This window comes from Salvia miltiorrhiza, chromosome 8 (genome assembly GCF_028751815.1).
Source record: "Salvia miltiorrhiza cultivar Shanhuang (shh) chromosome 8, IMPLAD_Smil_shh, whole genome shotgun sequence".
Classification (NCBI taxonomy): Eukaryota; Viridiplantae; Streptophyta; class Magnoliopsida; order Lamiales; family Lamiaceae; genus Salvia; species Salvia miltiorrhiza.
Window position 1 is genome coordinate 9,653,556 of NC_080394.1, and position 16,437 is coordinate 9,669,992.

At 31.3% G+C, this 16,437-nt stretch overlaps 1 protein-coding gene across 1 annotated transcript; it reads right to left on the reverse strand.

The window, feature by feature from the left end:
- Positions 1–6,553: 6,553 nt before the first annotated feature.
- Positions 6,554–11,493, reverse strand: LOC131000786 (abscisic acid 8'-hydroxylase 2). The gene is made up of 8 exons (XM_057926855.1): positions 11,119–11,493; positions 10,713–11,037; positions 10,471–10,620; positions 10,113–10,355; positions 9,824–9,916; positions 8,968–9,153; positions 8,226–8,344; positions 6,554–6,873 (listed from the first exon to the last, which is right to left on the reverse strand). Exons 1-8 carry the CDS (start codon positions 11,310–11,312, stop codon positions 6,738–6,740), a joined length of 1,446 nt encoding a protein of 481 aa, XP_057782838.1. The 5' UTR covers positions 11,313–11,493; the 3' UTR covers positions 6,554–6,737.
- Between the last annotated feature and the right edge of the window lie 4,944 nt (positions 11,494–16,437).

The following is a 16,437-nucleotide window of genomic DNA, read 5'->3' on the forward strand; positions in this document are numbered from 1 at the left end:
TTTTAAAAATTGCTACAGCCCCTAATTTCGAATCATAGTGATAGATACAATAAATACAATCTCCTTTTGTTTGTCGATGTCTTATTTTGTGTTATTCAAGTTAACACCGTTTCTTTTTCAAAATTTGAATTAAAAAAAAAGTTGTGTTCTTTATTTCTGATTTTGATGTATACTATAAATTATGAAAATTCTAGGCAGGTATATATATATATCTTAACAATAAGCAAATGCAGTAACTAAAGGTTATGTATAATAAATGAGTTTACATGTCTAGAAGGGCGTGTGTGCAAAATTAGTTTGTCCCACGTAAAGTGTGGCTAATAAGCCCTTTGAAGACTTAATTCCAAGTTATATATTTTGAATATGTTTCTTTCCATCTACGTCACTCGTTCAGCTATTTCAACTGGTTTGTACTTCTTCGAATTCACAAAACTAATAAAATTATTCACAAAATTAAAGAAATGACTTATTCGCTTTAGTAATCAAGCCCAACCATTGAACAATAAATAAAGTGTTAATGGGCGAAAATACCCACATTCATAACTTATCAAAACTATTCACTCATATAATAAATATACTCGATCTACGACTCAAAAGTAAAGTGATGTTGGTTTTTTTGGCAAAGTTCTTACACAAAAGTAAAGTGATGTAAGAAAAATGTATGATTGTTAGTTGAAAATTGTATAAAATATGAGAAAGATGCATTTATTGCTAACTCAGGTCATTTTGTAACCCTAATATACTGTAAGTTTGAAAATTTGAAAAAATTAGGGCACGTTTGTGTTATAAAAATATTAATACGAAGACGAAAAAAATACAAACTTATACTCCCTCCGTCCGCTAAAAGTGGACCACTTTGGCAGGGCACAGGATTTAATAAAATTGGTGATAATTTTGATGTAGTAGAGAAATGGTCCCACCACTTTATGAGATGTGTGGTTGAGATTGAATTTGTGGTGGTTTTTTTTGTAAATAAAGAGTGTTTGTAAAGATAAAAGATTAAAGTGGATGGTTGGACCATTTCTATAAAAGGAAAGTGGTATACTCTTTGCGGACGCCCGATATAGTAAAAGTGGTCCACTTTTGACGGGCGAAGGGAGTATATATTATGAAATAATTTTTTTAAAAAACTAATTGCTTAACTAGTAGTCGATAACCCTTAGCCGCCGTCACTAACCACTGGAAAATTATCCACGCGGCTAGTGATATATCTAGACGTAGATTATTTTTCTAGATGTAAATATATCACTAGCTGTTGATAACCTTTAGACGCCGTCACTAGCCGCCGGGAAATTATCCACGCGGCTAGTTACGCCATTAGCTTTGAATTTTTTTATTTATTTCATAATATACATAAGTTTGTATTTTTTACGTCTTCGTATTAATGTTTTTATAATACAAACGTGTCCTAATTTTTTTAAATTTTCTAACCTACAGTATATTAGGGTTACAAAGTGACGTGAGTTAGCAATAAATGCATATTTCTCATATTTTGTACATTTTCAATTAACAATCTTACACTTTTCTTACACAATTGTACTTGTGTAAGAAAGTGTAAGAACTTTTACAACAAACAATACAAACCTATCAACATCACTTTAATTTTAGATAGATTGAATATACTATTTATTATAAGGGTGTGTAGTTTTGATAGATAGATTATAAATGTGGATAGTTTAAATTTCAACCCATAAATAAATACATAACAAGTCAATATTGATGTTTTCACACTAAAAAGTGAAAAAACGAAAAAAGAAAAAAGTTAAAACATCCGGTTTTGAAGTATATAAAAGTATAAAACTGCTTCAAACAAGTTTAGGAAAATGGATTCTTCGAAACCAAAAAAAAAGGAAGAAAAAAAACAGAGAAGCTATTCTCTCTTTTGAATACAGTACATATAAAAAGCAACACCTTATTTGAAGATGTCATATCGGGATATGCACGGGATCGAGTTCTAGTTTAAAACCAAGAAAAGGAGTAGATGTGTTTTTGCTGTTGATAGTGCTTTCACATCAAAACACGCGTTAAATACAGCTGAGGTTTCTGACAATATAAATCAATATATATATTTTGTTTCTGACCATCTATTAGAAAAATGTGGTACAGGAAGCATAAAATTATAAGTAGCAAAATATGTGTGAAGGAAGATGTTTCATCGATTTTTTGTACTTTAATTCCTTTATATATATGCAATAAATCAATAAAAATATTTAACAAAATATTACTATAAATATAGAAAGTGAAGACCAATTTAAAATAAAGAATTATAAAAATAAGAACATTTTATTTTAATTTCAGATAAGATCAAAGATGATTATAGTAATAAGAACATGTTTCTACTTTCTATATAGATTAACAAAAATAATTAGATATGACTATTGAAGAATAGCGTCGGCCATCCTACTTTTGAACCGACCTCCTTCCCCCCGCTCTTTAGGAATTTTCACATGCTCCTAATGCAATTATTTATTTGACCAATATTGGAGGTTCTACCTTTACTTGCACTATCCACACGTGTTCGTCGACGATTTTATGCTGCTTGTCGGTAAAACCGAGCTGCTTCGTTTGTCACAACCTTTAATTCAATTTGGGTTAAAGAAAGTGTGATTTTGCGTGGATCAAAAAATAATCATGCGCCACATCACATAAACCTTGAAAACATAATGTATCAAACCATGTATGTCTTATAGTAACATTTTTTTGTTTTTATAAAATAACAATTTATTTACTTTACTTTACTTTACTTGAAATAACCCTTATGGTAACAATTTCAGTAGCGTGTCATTTGATGTCGGTTATTGCATCAGAAAGTTATAGATTGATGTTCTTGATCAGAAAATTGAAGATACCGTAAGAATTATTTAGTAAGGTTTTGTGTATTGTATTTGTAATGCAAACCGTTTCATCGATAAGGCAAACATTAGATACTATGTGAAAAATGAGCTGAACCGACAGAGGAGCCTCATAATGCGCACAACATACACGAAATGGATAACTTGTTTTAATATAGTGGTGATTTACTCATGTTAGATAGTGTGTGTGTGGCCCAATTTCGATTGGGCCTGGCTTGGATTCTAGGACATGCCCATTCCAGATTCATAGCAAAATTGTGTATTCTCACTATTTCATCAATTAAAAATCTATTACTCAACTCTGGACTTCACTGTTCGTAGACAGGAATTCGCACCGCTTGGTATCCTTTTGGGAATCCCACCACTCCCCCCCACCCAATGTAAAAAAAAGGGTTAATTACATATAATATCACGAACTTTGCCTGAAATTCATTTTCCCCACGATCTTTGAAAATTTCATTTTTTATCAAATATTTTAACATTTGTTCAATTTCCCCATGATTTTTTTTTCCGATGATCGAAAAAATGACATAGCAATGACGTGGATTTAATTTTACACGTAACACTGACGTGGAATGTATATGAATTTTAAATTACACATTTAATATTAAATCATAATAAAAAGCCCTAATTTCTTTTAATTTCTCATTTTTATCGGGCAAAAGTAAATCAAAGATTGCTTTTGGCGCTAGAAAAAAACGATTGCTTTCCATTCCACAATCTCTGTTGAAGGGTTCCTCTCCAAACCAGTGTGGAAGTTTTCGTGTCGAGGTTTTTCAAACCAATGGCGTCGATTGCTTCGTGTTTCCACTCTTCCAAACCAGTGCGCCGATTGTTGGCGCTGGTACCTCGTCCATTGGTGGCGCTGATTGCTGAAACGAGGGTTTTAATGTTTAAAATGAAATGCATCATTTAATTTATCGGAATGGCGTGTACCGGCGAGCCACATCCGCGCCACGTCGATTCCGATTTGAGAGTAAAAAAAATTTGTGGGGAAATTGAACAAATGTCAAAGTATTTGATAAAATATGGAATTTTTAAAGATCATGGAGAAAATGGATTTCGGGCAAAGTTCGTGATATTATATGTAATTAACCCCAAAAAAAAATCTATTACTCAAAACTAGTTTTCAGATTCTCCGCTCACAGAAGAATGTCCGAAAATTGGGTAGGTTATACTTTCAGAGGTGTTTATTTTGGAGGATTATTTTTTATAGATAAAAATAATAAGATTAATCCCTTATTTATTCATGAATTGAAAATTTTGAAATATCACCAAGCACTTGATTATTTCTATCATTTAAGCTAATATTTGTTTGATTCATATCCCATGAAAAAGATGAGATCGGATAAATTCTATTTTTGAATTTAAAAATAAAAAGAATGAAAATGAGATAAATAAGGGTACATCTGACAAGAAAACTTAAAACGTTAATTAAATTGTTAAAAAATGAAAATTGCCAACGACATATATGAAAAAATGGGAGGGAGAGTATATTTCAAGCTTCTATCACTGAGACTCTAGAATTTTTTTCACTTATAATCTACTCATGGTTGAAGATATGTTAAGATTATGGATAGATGTGTTTGTGTTTATCTTCAAGGAGTTGTTACATTTCACGCAAGGAAAGCTTGTCAAGTATTTTGCAAGATAGCCCTTTATGAAGGAGAAGTGAATAACATTTTTGAAGATCTCTTTTGCATATTTTTTAATCCTTGAGTTCTTGCTTTCATATTGTAATCTCACACATTTCATAATGTGTTTAGAAGCTTTCTTGAGATCGATAGCTTCTATTTTGTTCTTACATAATATGTTCTTTTACTTGCTAAAGGATCGGGTGGTGAATGTGCCGAGTTCACACTTAGGTTGTAAGTTGTGGACTTGCTTCCAACTGTCCACTGCGAGTAAAGTTTTGGAAAGGTATTTAGGTGTAGTAAAATGAAGTCTTATTATGTAAGTTGATATGTATTTTAACTTTAGTTAGTGAATCATTTCTCCTGAGCAAAGCCCTCAAACATATATAAGTGTATTATCATCAAAAACTGGATAACCAATTTCTGAGTACTGCTCTTTATTGCTTTAATACTTTACGTAACATTAATTGGTTTCATCAGACATGTACATACTAATATATCTATATATTGCATGTGAGATATATACTCCTGATAATAACCAATTAATAACAAAAATTTAAGATGCCAACTCTACCATCTCCTGCATATATATCCTCCTCTAGCACAGACGACTTTTGATTAGTGTCCTTCTAAAAATACATAAATTTGCGAATAAAAAATTCATTTAGTCCAGCGAGACTAATAGCAAATTAAAGTTTAATTAATAAGTATATACTTTGATGGAACAAAAATTAATACCAATAAGGTGGATAGTATAGCAAATATCATTTTACAAAACCATATATAGTATTATAAATTTCTAGTTTTCGAAATAAATCAATATTGTTCTCATATGTTTTATTGCACCAACATCTTTTACAAGTGATTATATGTATAATTAAGTATATTTATACACGTAACTTTTCTATAATAAAATAATTAATGGCAAAACAGAATACTTCTATGTATACAAATATAGTTGAAATTGCAAACTCTGATATCTAATTCAGCTAATTTTATTTCAAAACTCTTTTTGAGATTTTCTTTTTGAAATTTGTTTTATATATATAAATATAGATCTTTGATATTTTGTGGCAGCCCGGATTGGCGCTAAAATCCATAGTTTCAAATAATAATTGCTCGCATCAAATTCACAAAAGTCACTCGAGACAGCTGTATTTGCACATATATTCTTAAACAAATAACACAAAAATTCATCCCATACTGTTACCAAATTGTGCTTCAGCAGATACCAACGTGGCTGCATAACATGCACATTTTCACCTTAAATAAAATATAAAGAAATAAAAAAATATTGATTTATTACAGCAAACGAGAATCTTGGTAAACCGCAGGCACGATAGTTACTTACGGCCATATTTATCGCCACACACATTTGATCTCCTCAAATATTGTTTCTAAGGCACACAATAATAAATGGAGGCAAAGAAATGACTTTCTGATATTTTTTATCCACTCTGTTTGTGTGTGTATTCACATATTGTTAGTAAATTTTTAAATATTTTTTTGTCTTTGTCGGAATATACGGTCGACAAATACGCTGCATCTCTCCGTACAGCAATAACTCGAAATTAGATACGAGACAAAGCAACAAAAGGGTTCAATTTCTCAGAATGATTCGTTTTTTGTCTCCACATAATGCATATCATCGTCATTCTATCTTCAAATTTATCCCTCAGTTTAGAATGTTTATGACATTATTAATATATTTCTATATCAAGAAGTTAACTCCAATTTAACCCCCGCAGTTTAGGAAACCACTTGAGATCATCTGTCACACTCAATATCTCACTTTCTATCAGTATATTTTTTTAATTCTTTTATTATATTTTAGTAGGAGTATAATTTTAAGATGATTAATTAGGATTCACTAATCTAATTAGAACTCATAATTATATTTTATAATATTTATTTTTCAACTTTTTAAATAATAATTAAGTACTAAGCTTAAGGTTAATTAATCCAAAATTAAAGTATATAATTTTTATAAATTTCAATTGTTAATAGTAAAATACGGTGGGACATAATAAACTATGAGAATGATTATGGTACTGAAAAAGATAGAACTAAACTAGAAAAAAAATATTTTTCATATATACAAGTACGAATAATTACAAATCACAAAGAAAATAACAAAAACATGATGTGATCTTGATGAAGGAATACGTATGGGAGACATTTTGTCCCCACTTTTTTTTCCCGGCCCCGCTATTTAAATAGTTTCCACGATTTCTTTTTCTTTTTCGACCATTTAATTTTTATTATATTGATTAATTGATGAGAAGATAGAGTTTTTTCTCCGACGAGTGACCCGAATAGGCAATCCTCCTTTAGGCACTGGAAAAGGTCCATATTGTATTGCATCCTCCTCCCCGATCACTCTCCATCTGATCCAAATAAATCAATTAATTAGTTAGAATAATACATTGGGGTATTATTTTTTGAACTCCTGCGGCCCATGGATATAAATAGTAACTTTCTATTTCTGGAATGCAAACGAATAGGAGCATGTATTATATATATATATATATATATATATATATATATATTGAATCAAATACAAGATATGGGATGATACAATTTTAAAATAGAGGATTCAATAGATTTTTTATTGCTATAACTCAAGATCTTATAATGGTCTGGTTTGATTAAATATAACTCTAGACCTTATATTAAGAGAGTCGAATGTTTTTTTCACACTACAGTTTAACTATGAACCTAGCTAGAGAGATGGAGACAGTATAAATTGATGTCATGATCTAGTTGTATGAGTTATGAAGTGCCGAATATTTATTTCAGCTAAAAATATGTGACATTAATTCATTATCCAAAATAAAAACGAAACAAAAAAATATTCCTTATTATCCCTAGAAATTACGACCATTGGGTAGATTACTACGACAAACGCACCAAAAGATCAATCAATAAATCTGGCCTTTCTTATTAAATTTTCATTACTTTAAATTATATTTTATGTGGTAAAACAAATTGTTGGCGGTTCACTCTCATTCCCTTGTAGCCTCATAAATCTAAAATCTGCGTGGGAAAGTCATCAATGGTTCTTTCTCTCTCACACACACACACACGCACAGAGTTAACGTAACCTAAATTTTGAGTTGGATGCATGCATGCCACCTGTGCAGATAGCTATCAATGTTTGACTTGACTATTGCATCATTTTTTTCCTTTGTAAATTTATATATCCCAGGTCCCAACTCCTCTGCGGAAAAGATGAACGATATTCATTTCAAACAATGTTTAAATTTTCAAATCTAATTAATATTCTTAATTATACGGAGAATCAATATCACTCATAAATGAATAATAGTGTCACGCAAATCATCTGATGAACATCATCCGGTTAATGTTAATATAGTATTAATAACTTTTAGGACCACCTATAGGTAACAAAAATGTATGGTCCAAAACCTACACTTACTTCTATACTGATTTGATTCCTGTATCGACAGATGGGCAATGCACGTGTCTACATATACTAAATCTTTTAGTAGACTTTTCCAACCCAACCCACCTACGTATCATTGCACATCAATGTATATACCTACATTTGGACATCTCAATCCAACCTTACGGTGCATTGACTCCAATACATAGAAGAAAAAAAATTACTCAAAAAAAAAAAAACCGATCTAATTCTCGAAAAATCCAATCCAATATAAGTGAGTAGAAATTAAATGCATATGATGTAGAAATTAATAAAATGTAAAAGATTGAGTACCTATACGTTGTAATGAGGTGGTGGAGTAGGACGAGCATCTCAAGCTTAGCAAGCTCACTGCCGGGGCAAGAATGCAGTCCGTTGCCGAAGGGCATGTATGTATTTGGCCTAGGAGATACCTGCACGTGCAAGCACCAATTATATCTACATCTTTTTTTAAAGATTTATTATATCAATTCGAGTAATTTTAAAATATTGGATCCCATTCCCATGCTTCTGAATCTTTAAGGATATAGGCATATCGATAAGCGTATAATCAAATTAAGTAGCTAGCTAAGCTACAAGGGTAGCTCACGTGGGGTGATATACATGAAGATTTTAGACATCAAAATGCACAAATGGAGGAAGAATATTTAAAAGAAAGAGATAATTGAAACATTGACAACCTTATATTTTAAATACAGATTAAGAGGATAGAATGAATTGTCCCACTTCAAGGAATCTTTGCTCGTTTGAGTCGAAATAACTACAGTAGTGACCACCTCATTAATTCCTTCCTCATCAAAAACACGTTGTACTAATATATCTATAGGGATTGGATATAACAAACTCATATTAAGACATAATTATATATTAAGGATCTATTTTTGACCTTTTAAATTATGAGGATCTATACTCTTAACAGTTGGTCCTATGTTCGATTTTTTTTTCCAAGTCATCATTTTATACAACAAATTGATGATCATCATGTACATGTTGACTGCAGTTTTTAGTTTATGAATATTGTATGTAGAATTTTTACCTCAAATCTAGAAGGATCGAATTTATCTGGGTTGGGATAGAAATCAGAAGTATGATGGATGGTTCTGAAGAGAGGAAGAACTTTCCATCCTTTGGGAATGAGATAGCCTTGGAACTCCACATCTTCAACCGCCTCTCTGAATGTGAATGAAAGTATGCTAGCACTTCTAAGCGTTTCTTGTATCACCTGTATATTATATGTGTATTTAATTAGCTATATGGAACGGAATGTTCAAATAAATCTTGTCCACAAGCTATCCTCTCTCCCATTTTCGGTATCCCACTTTTAATTTTTTTTATAGTTTCAAATTATTTCTTCTTCAATTTCAAATTAATATAATTAATTTTATATTTATACTCCATTTTTGAATTAATAATTAATTACTAGGGTCAATTAATCCAAAATTATGGTATATATATTTTTAATTTCAATATATGGTGATAAATATTAATTAGAATTTATTATATAATATTATTTTTTTATTTTTATAATAAATAATTATAAAATACTAGTAAAATTAATAATTGAACGGCATAGTAGAACACTAGACCACTATAAACTGTTGGACAATCCCATTTGGTCAACTTGTTATTAATTTATGGATAGGTTAATAGTTAAAAAAACATGGAGATCTTCTTTTTTTTTTAATCTATTACTAGTATAAACGTGTATATATATTTTTACACAATTTGATATGTATATTCATTTTTGAAGAATAGTTTAAAATTTTGATATATAACTTTTTTATTAGGTATATTTATGAGACTATTTATATATATTTACTTTAATTTTTTGTGTTATGATTTGTATGTAAGTCGCACGTAGCAATATGATAGTAAAGTAAAATTGAGTGTACCCTGATAGTGAGCGGCATGTCTCGAGTGTCGTCCCACGTAAGCCCCCGCTCCTCCTCTACTTGTAGTTTGCGTCGAATCCCTTCTTGCTCCGCCTGAAGTATATATATATTCATCGCCAACTCATTAACTCACAAATTCAATATTATATACTGAAATAGACGTGACCAAAAAAAAAAATCCAAGTAAGAATGAAAACGAACTACAAATTAATGCTATATATATATATATATATATATATAAATGGTAAATTATTTTGCAATTAGTGGTAAAATGTGACATAAAAATTACCGCGACAGCTTGGAGAACATTGGGATTATCGTGCAAATACTTGAGCAGCCACGTCAGCACACTGGCTGTGGTATCATGAGCTGCAAATATGACTCCAATTATGTTATCAGCTATTTGAGAATCACTTAGTTCTTCCTCCTTCTGCTTCTGAAGTCTCAGCATATTCCCCAGCAATCCCCCTCCACAATTTTCTCTTCTCTTCTCAATTATTTTCCTCAACATCTCATCCAGCGCCTTCCGAGCCTAAAAAAATTAAACTGCGTTAATTTACGTACCAATATTTTAATATTTATATACTCGTATTTTAGATTTGGGATGTGAAGAAATTAATACGTGTACGTATTGCCTAGTAACACACCTTCATGGCTTTGTGAAACGGAGTTCCCGGAATTTCCAACGGCATCGAGTTGTACCCTTTCTCTAATTTCCCATACAAACACCTAATTCCTTCCTTTAACGGCTCCGCCTCGCTGCCCAACGCCGACATCATCGCCACCTCAAAAGCATACTGAAACAAAAACATACACACTGCCTAATTTCATTTACACACTTAATTGATTAAGTAAGTAGCTAGTCAATATATAATATATGTATGCATGCCTTTTTCATCTCTTGCAAGGTGCAGATGGGGTGGATGACGTGTTCCCAGTTGGAAAGAAGGCGGAGGGCGATGGTCTCGACGGCGGCGACGGAGCCGCGGATGGCGGTGGGAGAGAATGAGGCGACGACCATTCTCTTGAGCAGCGAGTGGTAATGGCCTTGGTGGAAGAAGAGCGCCGCCGGTCCTATCATCCTCTCTTTACTCTGTGGGTAGGTGGGCTTGAAGAGATGAGCTTTGCTCGCCAATACCATTTTGGCTGCTTCTGGGCTCGATATCATCACGCACGGACATCCCAATATGTGACTCTTGAATATATTACCATACCTAACCAACAAATAATTCAAATGATGATGATGATATATCAATGAGATTATTAGTTTTTCATGAGTTCATCAATTAATCAACCTTTTCCGGCGAATGGAGAAGAAGGCGTTGGGGTGTTGAGTGTAGAGTTTGAGGGTTTCTCCGATGTAAGGCCAGCCCATGGACCCGGGAGGCAGGCGGCGGTTGCACTGCCATCGGCGGTGCAGGAAGAGGAGGAGGAGGAGCCCCGCAAGAGCCAGGGGTGGCCATGGGAAGAAGAAGATGGAATGCTGCATGGTGCAGGTGGCGCGACCTTAGCTACACAGTCTGCACTCCTATTGCGGTGCCTGCTACCTCATTCTTTGCCCTTGTATTTATAATGCTTTTCCATTTCCTTTGTTTTGTTTTTGGGAGTGGGGGTAGGGGGCTCATGGAGATTATCTGCACTGCGTAGTCAATTCTTGGTGATTTGAAATTTGTTTGTCCAATTGCTATACACCACCTGTATTATTTGTGAAGAATAAAATATACATATATGAAGAATTGATGGGATTTTGTCAGCTCAATTATTATTTCCTTTTTTTATTACTTCCTACAAATATCTAAAAGTGGACTTCACATTTGGAGATATTGCTTAACGATGTTATTACGAAGTTGAGGTTGTCAATTGTCGAGGGGGGTGAATGTATTAATAAGAAATACACAGCAAGTGGTTTTGTAATTTGATACAATCAATTTTAAATTATTCTCTACTGTTCCAAAGAAAATTTTCAGTTGTCATTGAGTAGTTTGTAGTTTTTCAATTTGATATATGCATGTGTATTTCTCCACCGTTCAGAACTTCAGATTATTGAGAGTTCGATAGAAAATTAGTGTGAAAATATAGTTTCAATTTTTTTATTATCATTGATAATAACATTTTTTTTAACAAAAATTGATATATGTATCTCATTATTTCACTTGCCCAATACTAATTTCTTTCATTTTTTACACAAAATCTCATTATTATCATTAGTTTGTATTGATAAATTTATTCCCCGTTCTGTCCTTGAAACATCTTTCTAAGGAGAAGCAACACAGACGACTTTAATAAAAGTTAGTTGTATATTTGATCAGTGAAGAAGGGTTCCACAATTATAATTATAAGGATAATAGTTAGTAATTATTTACAAAAATAGATTAGAAAAATATTTAGGAGATGGACGAAAAAGGAAATAAAGGAAAATGTTTTAGGGACGTAGTGAGTATATAATATTTTTTTGAAACTAAGCATAATGTTAGAGTATATTAATTGCCAATTATGTAGACAAAGTTTTTTTTTTTAATCTGCGGTGCTTTCTAAGGTACGAGTATCTTCATGAGTGCCAGATGCAGTGATTGTTATACATGGCAGTTTCTTATTCATACATGGAAATAAGATCAACAAAATATGTTGTCATCCTTGCTGTAAATTGAGCTGTGAAATGAATTACCATACAGAATATGAAGATCTACTCAACAAGGGAGGTCTATCTACAAGAAAAGTTCTTGTACAAGTGAAAAATCTACTTCAATAAGGAAATTATATTTCTTGGGCTGCAAGAGAAGATCTAAGTCTTGAAGACTATATAATTAAGAGGACCCACTTTCGTTCATAAAAGTGGAGGAGTTGGTGTTGAATTGAATTAATCTCGCACAATGCAGTGTCGAGTGTATTTTGTTATTGCTATGTGTCCCCACAGATGTGCTATCACTGGTATTGTTCTTGGTACGAGTTCCAAAACGAGTTATAGTAGTGGAGTACGTGTTGTGAGGTTGACGAAACTGTCGTTTAGCTTCACGCAAATAATCTCGCACAATGTAGCGAACCCCTGCTCCAGCTCCTCCACAGTCCTATATCGCGGTCACAGCTGTGACCACGGGAAGAATGCGAAAATTAGCACTTTGTGGGCCCCATACATAATTTTTTAGCTCCAATACAATTTATACCTTCATTTTGGGGTGGAAGGGGAGGAAATTGATCATTCTCCATCATTCTTCAACACCCAACACTTTTCCAAACTTTAGCCACCATTTTTTTTCCTCAAGCCCATCTTCTTCCTCTTCCATTTTCTTTCTTCCACAAAAAAAAAAAAAACCACGACTAAAAACAGGGAGTTCTTCCATTTTATGAATCTCTATCATTTTATATTTTTATTTATGTCTTCTTATGACTTGGGATTTGTTTTGATCATGAATATACTTGGCTAAAATCCCGTATCTTAAGGGTTATATTAGATGGATATTTGTGTAAATTAAAGTTAGGTGTTGCTGTTAGAAGGAAATCAACAAATAAGCTACAAGTTCATAGTCAGAAAACTGAAGGATCAGATTATATTCGGGTGCAGCCAAAGAAATTTTTTTAACGGTCACGATCACGTAACCCATGGATCAGTCTAAACGTAACTGACTGATCAGCTGAGTTGCAGCTCTAACACGAGGAATCTGAAGTTAGTGGATCCTGTAAACCAGTAAAACTGATTGCGTACTTGCATTCTACATTTCAATTAAGTATTGTTTATTTGTTTTACTGATCTACAAACTGACCTCACACATCGCATTCAGTACAAGCATTAAAATTCTCTTCAGAATATTTCATCATACTGACTCAAGTCACTGATCATTAACTGAAATTTGATTAAGTTGAAAAGATAACTTTAACAAAATTCTAAAAGCGAGTAAACTAACCACCACATTCTGCACTCACAAGTTATGAGTTCAATTGATCAACAATAGGATTGCTAACTGAACTTTCGGTTAGAACAATTTATTTGGATATTGGTTAGCTTACTCAGTCGACTCATTATCAAATGAACATGTTCAATACACACCCATATTGAAAAACGAAGTGAAATCAAAACTGGTGTATTTTAAATTATACTAACAATTTAAAATTATATTAATCTCAACCACTTTCGTTAATTAAATGTTAATTTTTAGTTAAGATGTAATTATATTTTTTCTTATTCTCATGAATTTATTAGCATCACAATAAACATATACATACATATATTATTACGAATTATTTGTTTTTTCATGAATTTACTACTATATTTTAATATTTACTATTTCTATTACAATTAACATGTAAAAATCATTTAATAGCACCACATCATAATTAGAATTATATGTAAATGTTTATAAACCATATATAAATATTAATTGATTTATAGTTAAAAATATAAATAAAAAATAATTACAAATAAAAAAGAATAAATAAATTTTGAAATGTTGTGACACATAAAATCAATTCATTTTTCTATTATATGGAGTATAAGAACTCTTATTTAAATTGTGAAAGCGAGAATCTATTTTATTGTTGAGAGTCTGACATGTATACTTCATTCCCCTTTTACAAGTCGTGCAATCTATTTCTATTATATATATAAAAGTTAAATGGTGGTATGAATTACACCCCTAGTCACCATATGCTATGATTCCATAACTTATTCAATTAATTAGAAATTTGATGTTTTTAGAGGGGAAAAAATTAATTGTTAGTATTTTTCATTTTCTTTTCTAAATTTTACTAATAAATTTCATTTTTTTTCTTATAATAATAGTTATTCATTTTAAATATATTCAAGGTATAATTGATTTACTTTCTACTTTCTAGTTTCTAAAAAAAATAATTAAAAAAATTAATATATATATATATATATATATATATATTTAATTTCAGAAATTTTTATTCCTATTTGACCCTGTATATTTTGCCTTCAAAGCCCTTAGAAGGCATCCGCCCCGTGTCATTCTACTAGCGCGCCATATACACACCTTATGTGGTCCTTATTTAGGATCTATATACTATTATAAGGGGTTGGATCTACATGATCCACTCCCCATACACACACACACACACACACACAGGATACAGTGAGCATGAGAATAAATATGAATAAGTTTGTTGTAATGAACGAATAACCTTTTAAATTTGGGTTCGATCCTGAAAGAAGCAGAAATTTTACCATATTAACTTAATATACATTATTCATGCATTATAAGTAGCTTATTTATGGATTTATACTGATTTATTCAATATTTTCATTTCTCACAAAAAAAAAAATACTAACATATACCATACATTTTATTTTATGCTAAATTACGATGGTAAAGCTCTTTACAAATAGTGAAATCACATTATTATTTCTTTATTCTACATCTTATTCAAGAAATATTATCTCTATTTCTAAACATTTGATATAATTTTATTTCTTTATATCTGGTTAAGATTTCGTATGGTGTCATTGATTGTTTTATACTAAGACAAACAATTGATATATACATAACTGTTTATAATTTATAAATTTCATTATACATGAACAAAATATTTATTTGACTGGATTAATAATAAGTTTATTGTACAGTTAATTTCCTACTACGCGCTATATTCTATACATCGCACGGAGAGTAATAGTTAAATTGATAATGTTAAGAGTTAATGGGCTCAATTAGCCGTTCTTGTATAAGAAAAGGAAAAAATGTCCACCCAAATAAAAATATGGAAAAACTAGCATTTTTTAATGTAAATGTACAATTATACCCTTAATACTGTTACACACTTTTTCACAAAAGTGTGTAATAACATAAAGTGTGTAACTGCGAAAAGTTTGTAACAGTGTATTTTACACTGTTACACACTTTTTCACAAAAGTGTGTAATAATGTAAAAGTGTGTGGTTGCGAAAAAGTGTGTAATAGTGTAAAATACACTATTACACACTTTTTTCGTTTCTAAAAGGTGTGTAATAGTATATTTTATATTGTTACACACTAAAAGAGTATTTTAGTCAGAAATGCTATTATTTCCATATTTTTATTTGTATGGCTAGAATTTCCTCTGACTAAAAGATTTTGGCTAGACTAGGGTGCTGCCTCTAATGTTAATATGCATATGCGTATCCATGCATCACACAGTGTATTGGCTTTGAGATATATGAAAGGAATAAATTATACTATAACTTTATATTTCATTTACTTTGACATAGTAAAAAAATTGAGTAAGTGGTGTAAAATTCCGGGCTGACACATTTTCCCTTGGACAAGATATATTTTTTATACCTAAAGGATGATAGTATAATTTTAATTATACCACCTTCTAAATAATAGATAAATATATTATGACTCAAAAAAGATATAAAAATAATAGTTCTTACTTTAAATAATAAATTTATACATATTATCTTTCTATCTAGAGAGTTAAAAATAAATAAACACGTCCTAATGATATTAATTACAGGACAGCGCAGCATAGCCATAATTAATTGAACTGCTATGGCCATATAAGGCAGACTTTTTAGGCAGATTCATTTTCTTTTGGTTTTGTAAAGTCAAAAATAGACACGACTTAGGGAACAATGTCTAAACCAACACATGTCTTTAATTAATTGGAGAATTAATGGAG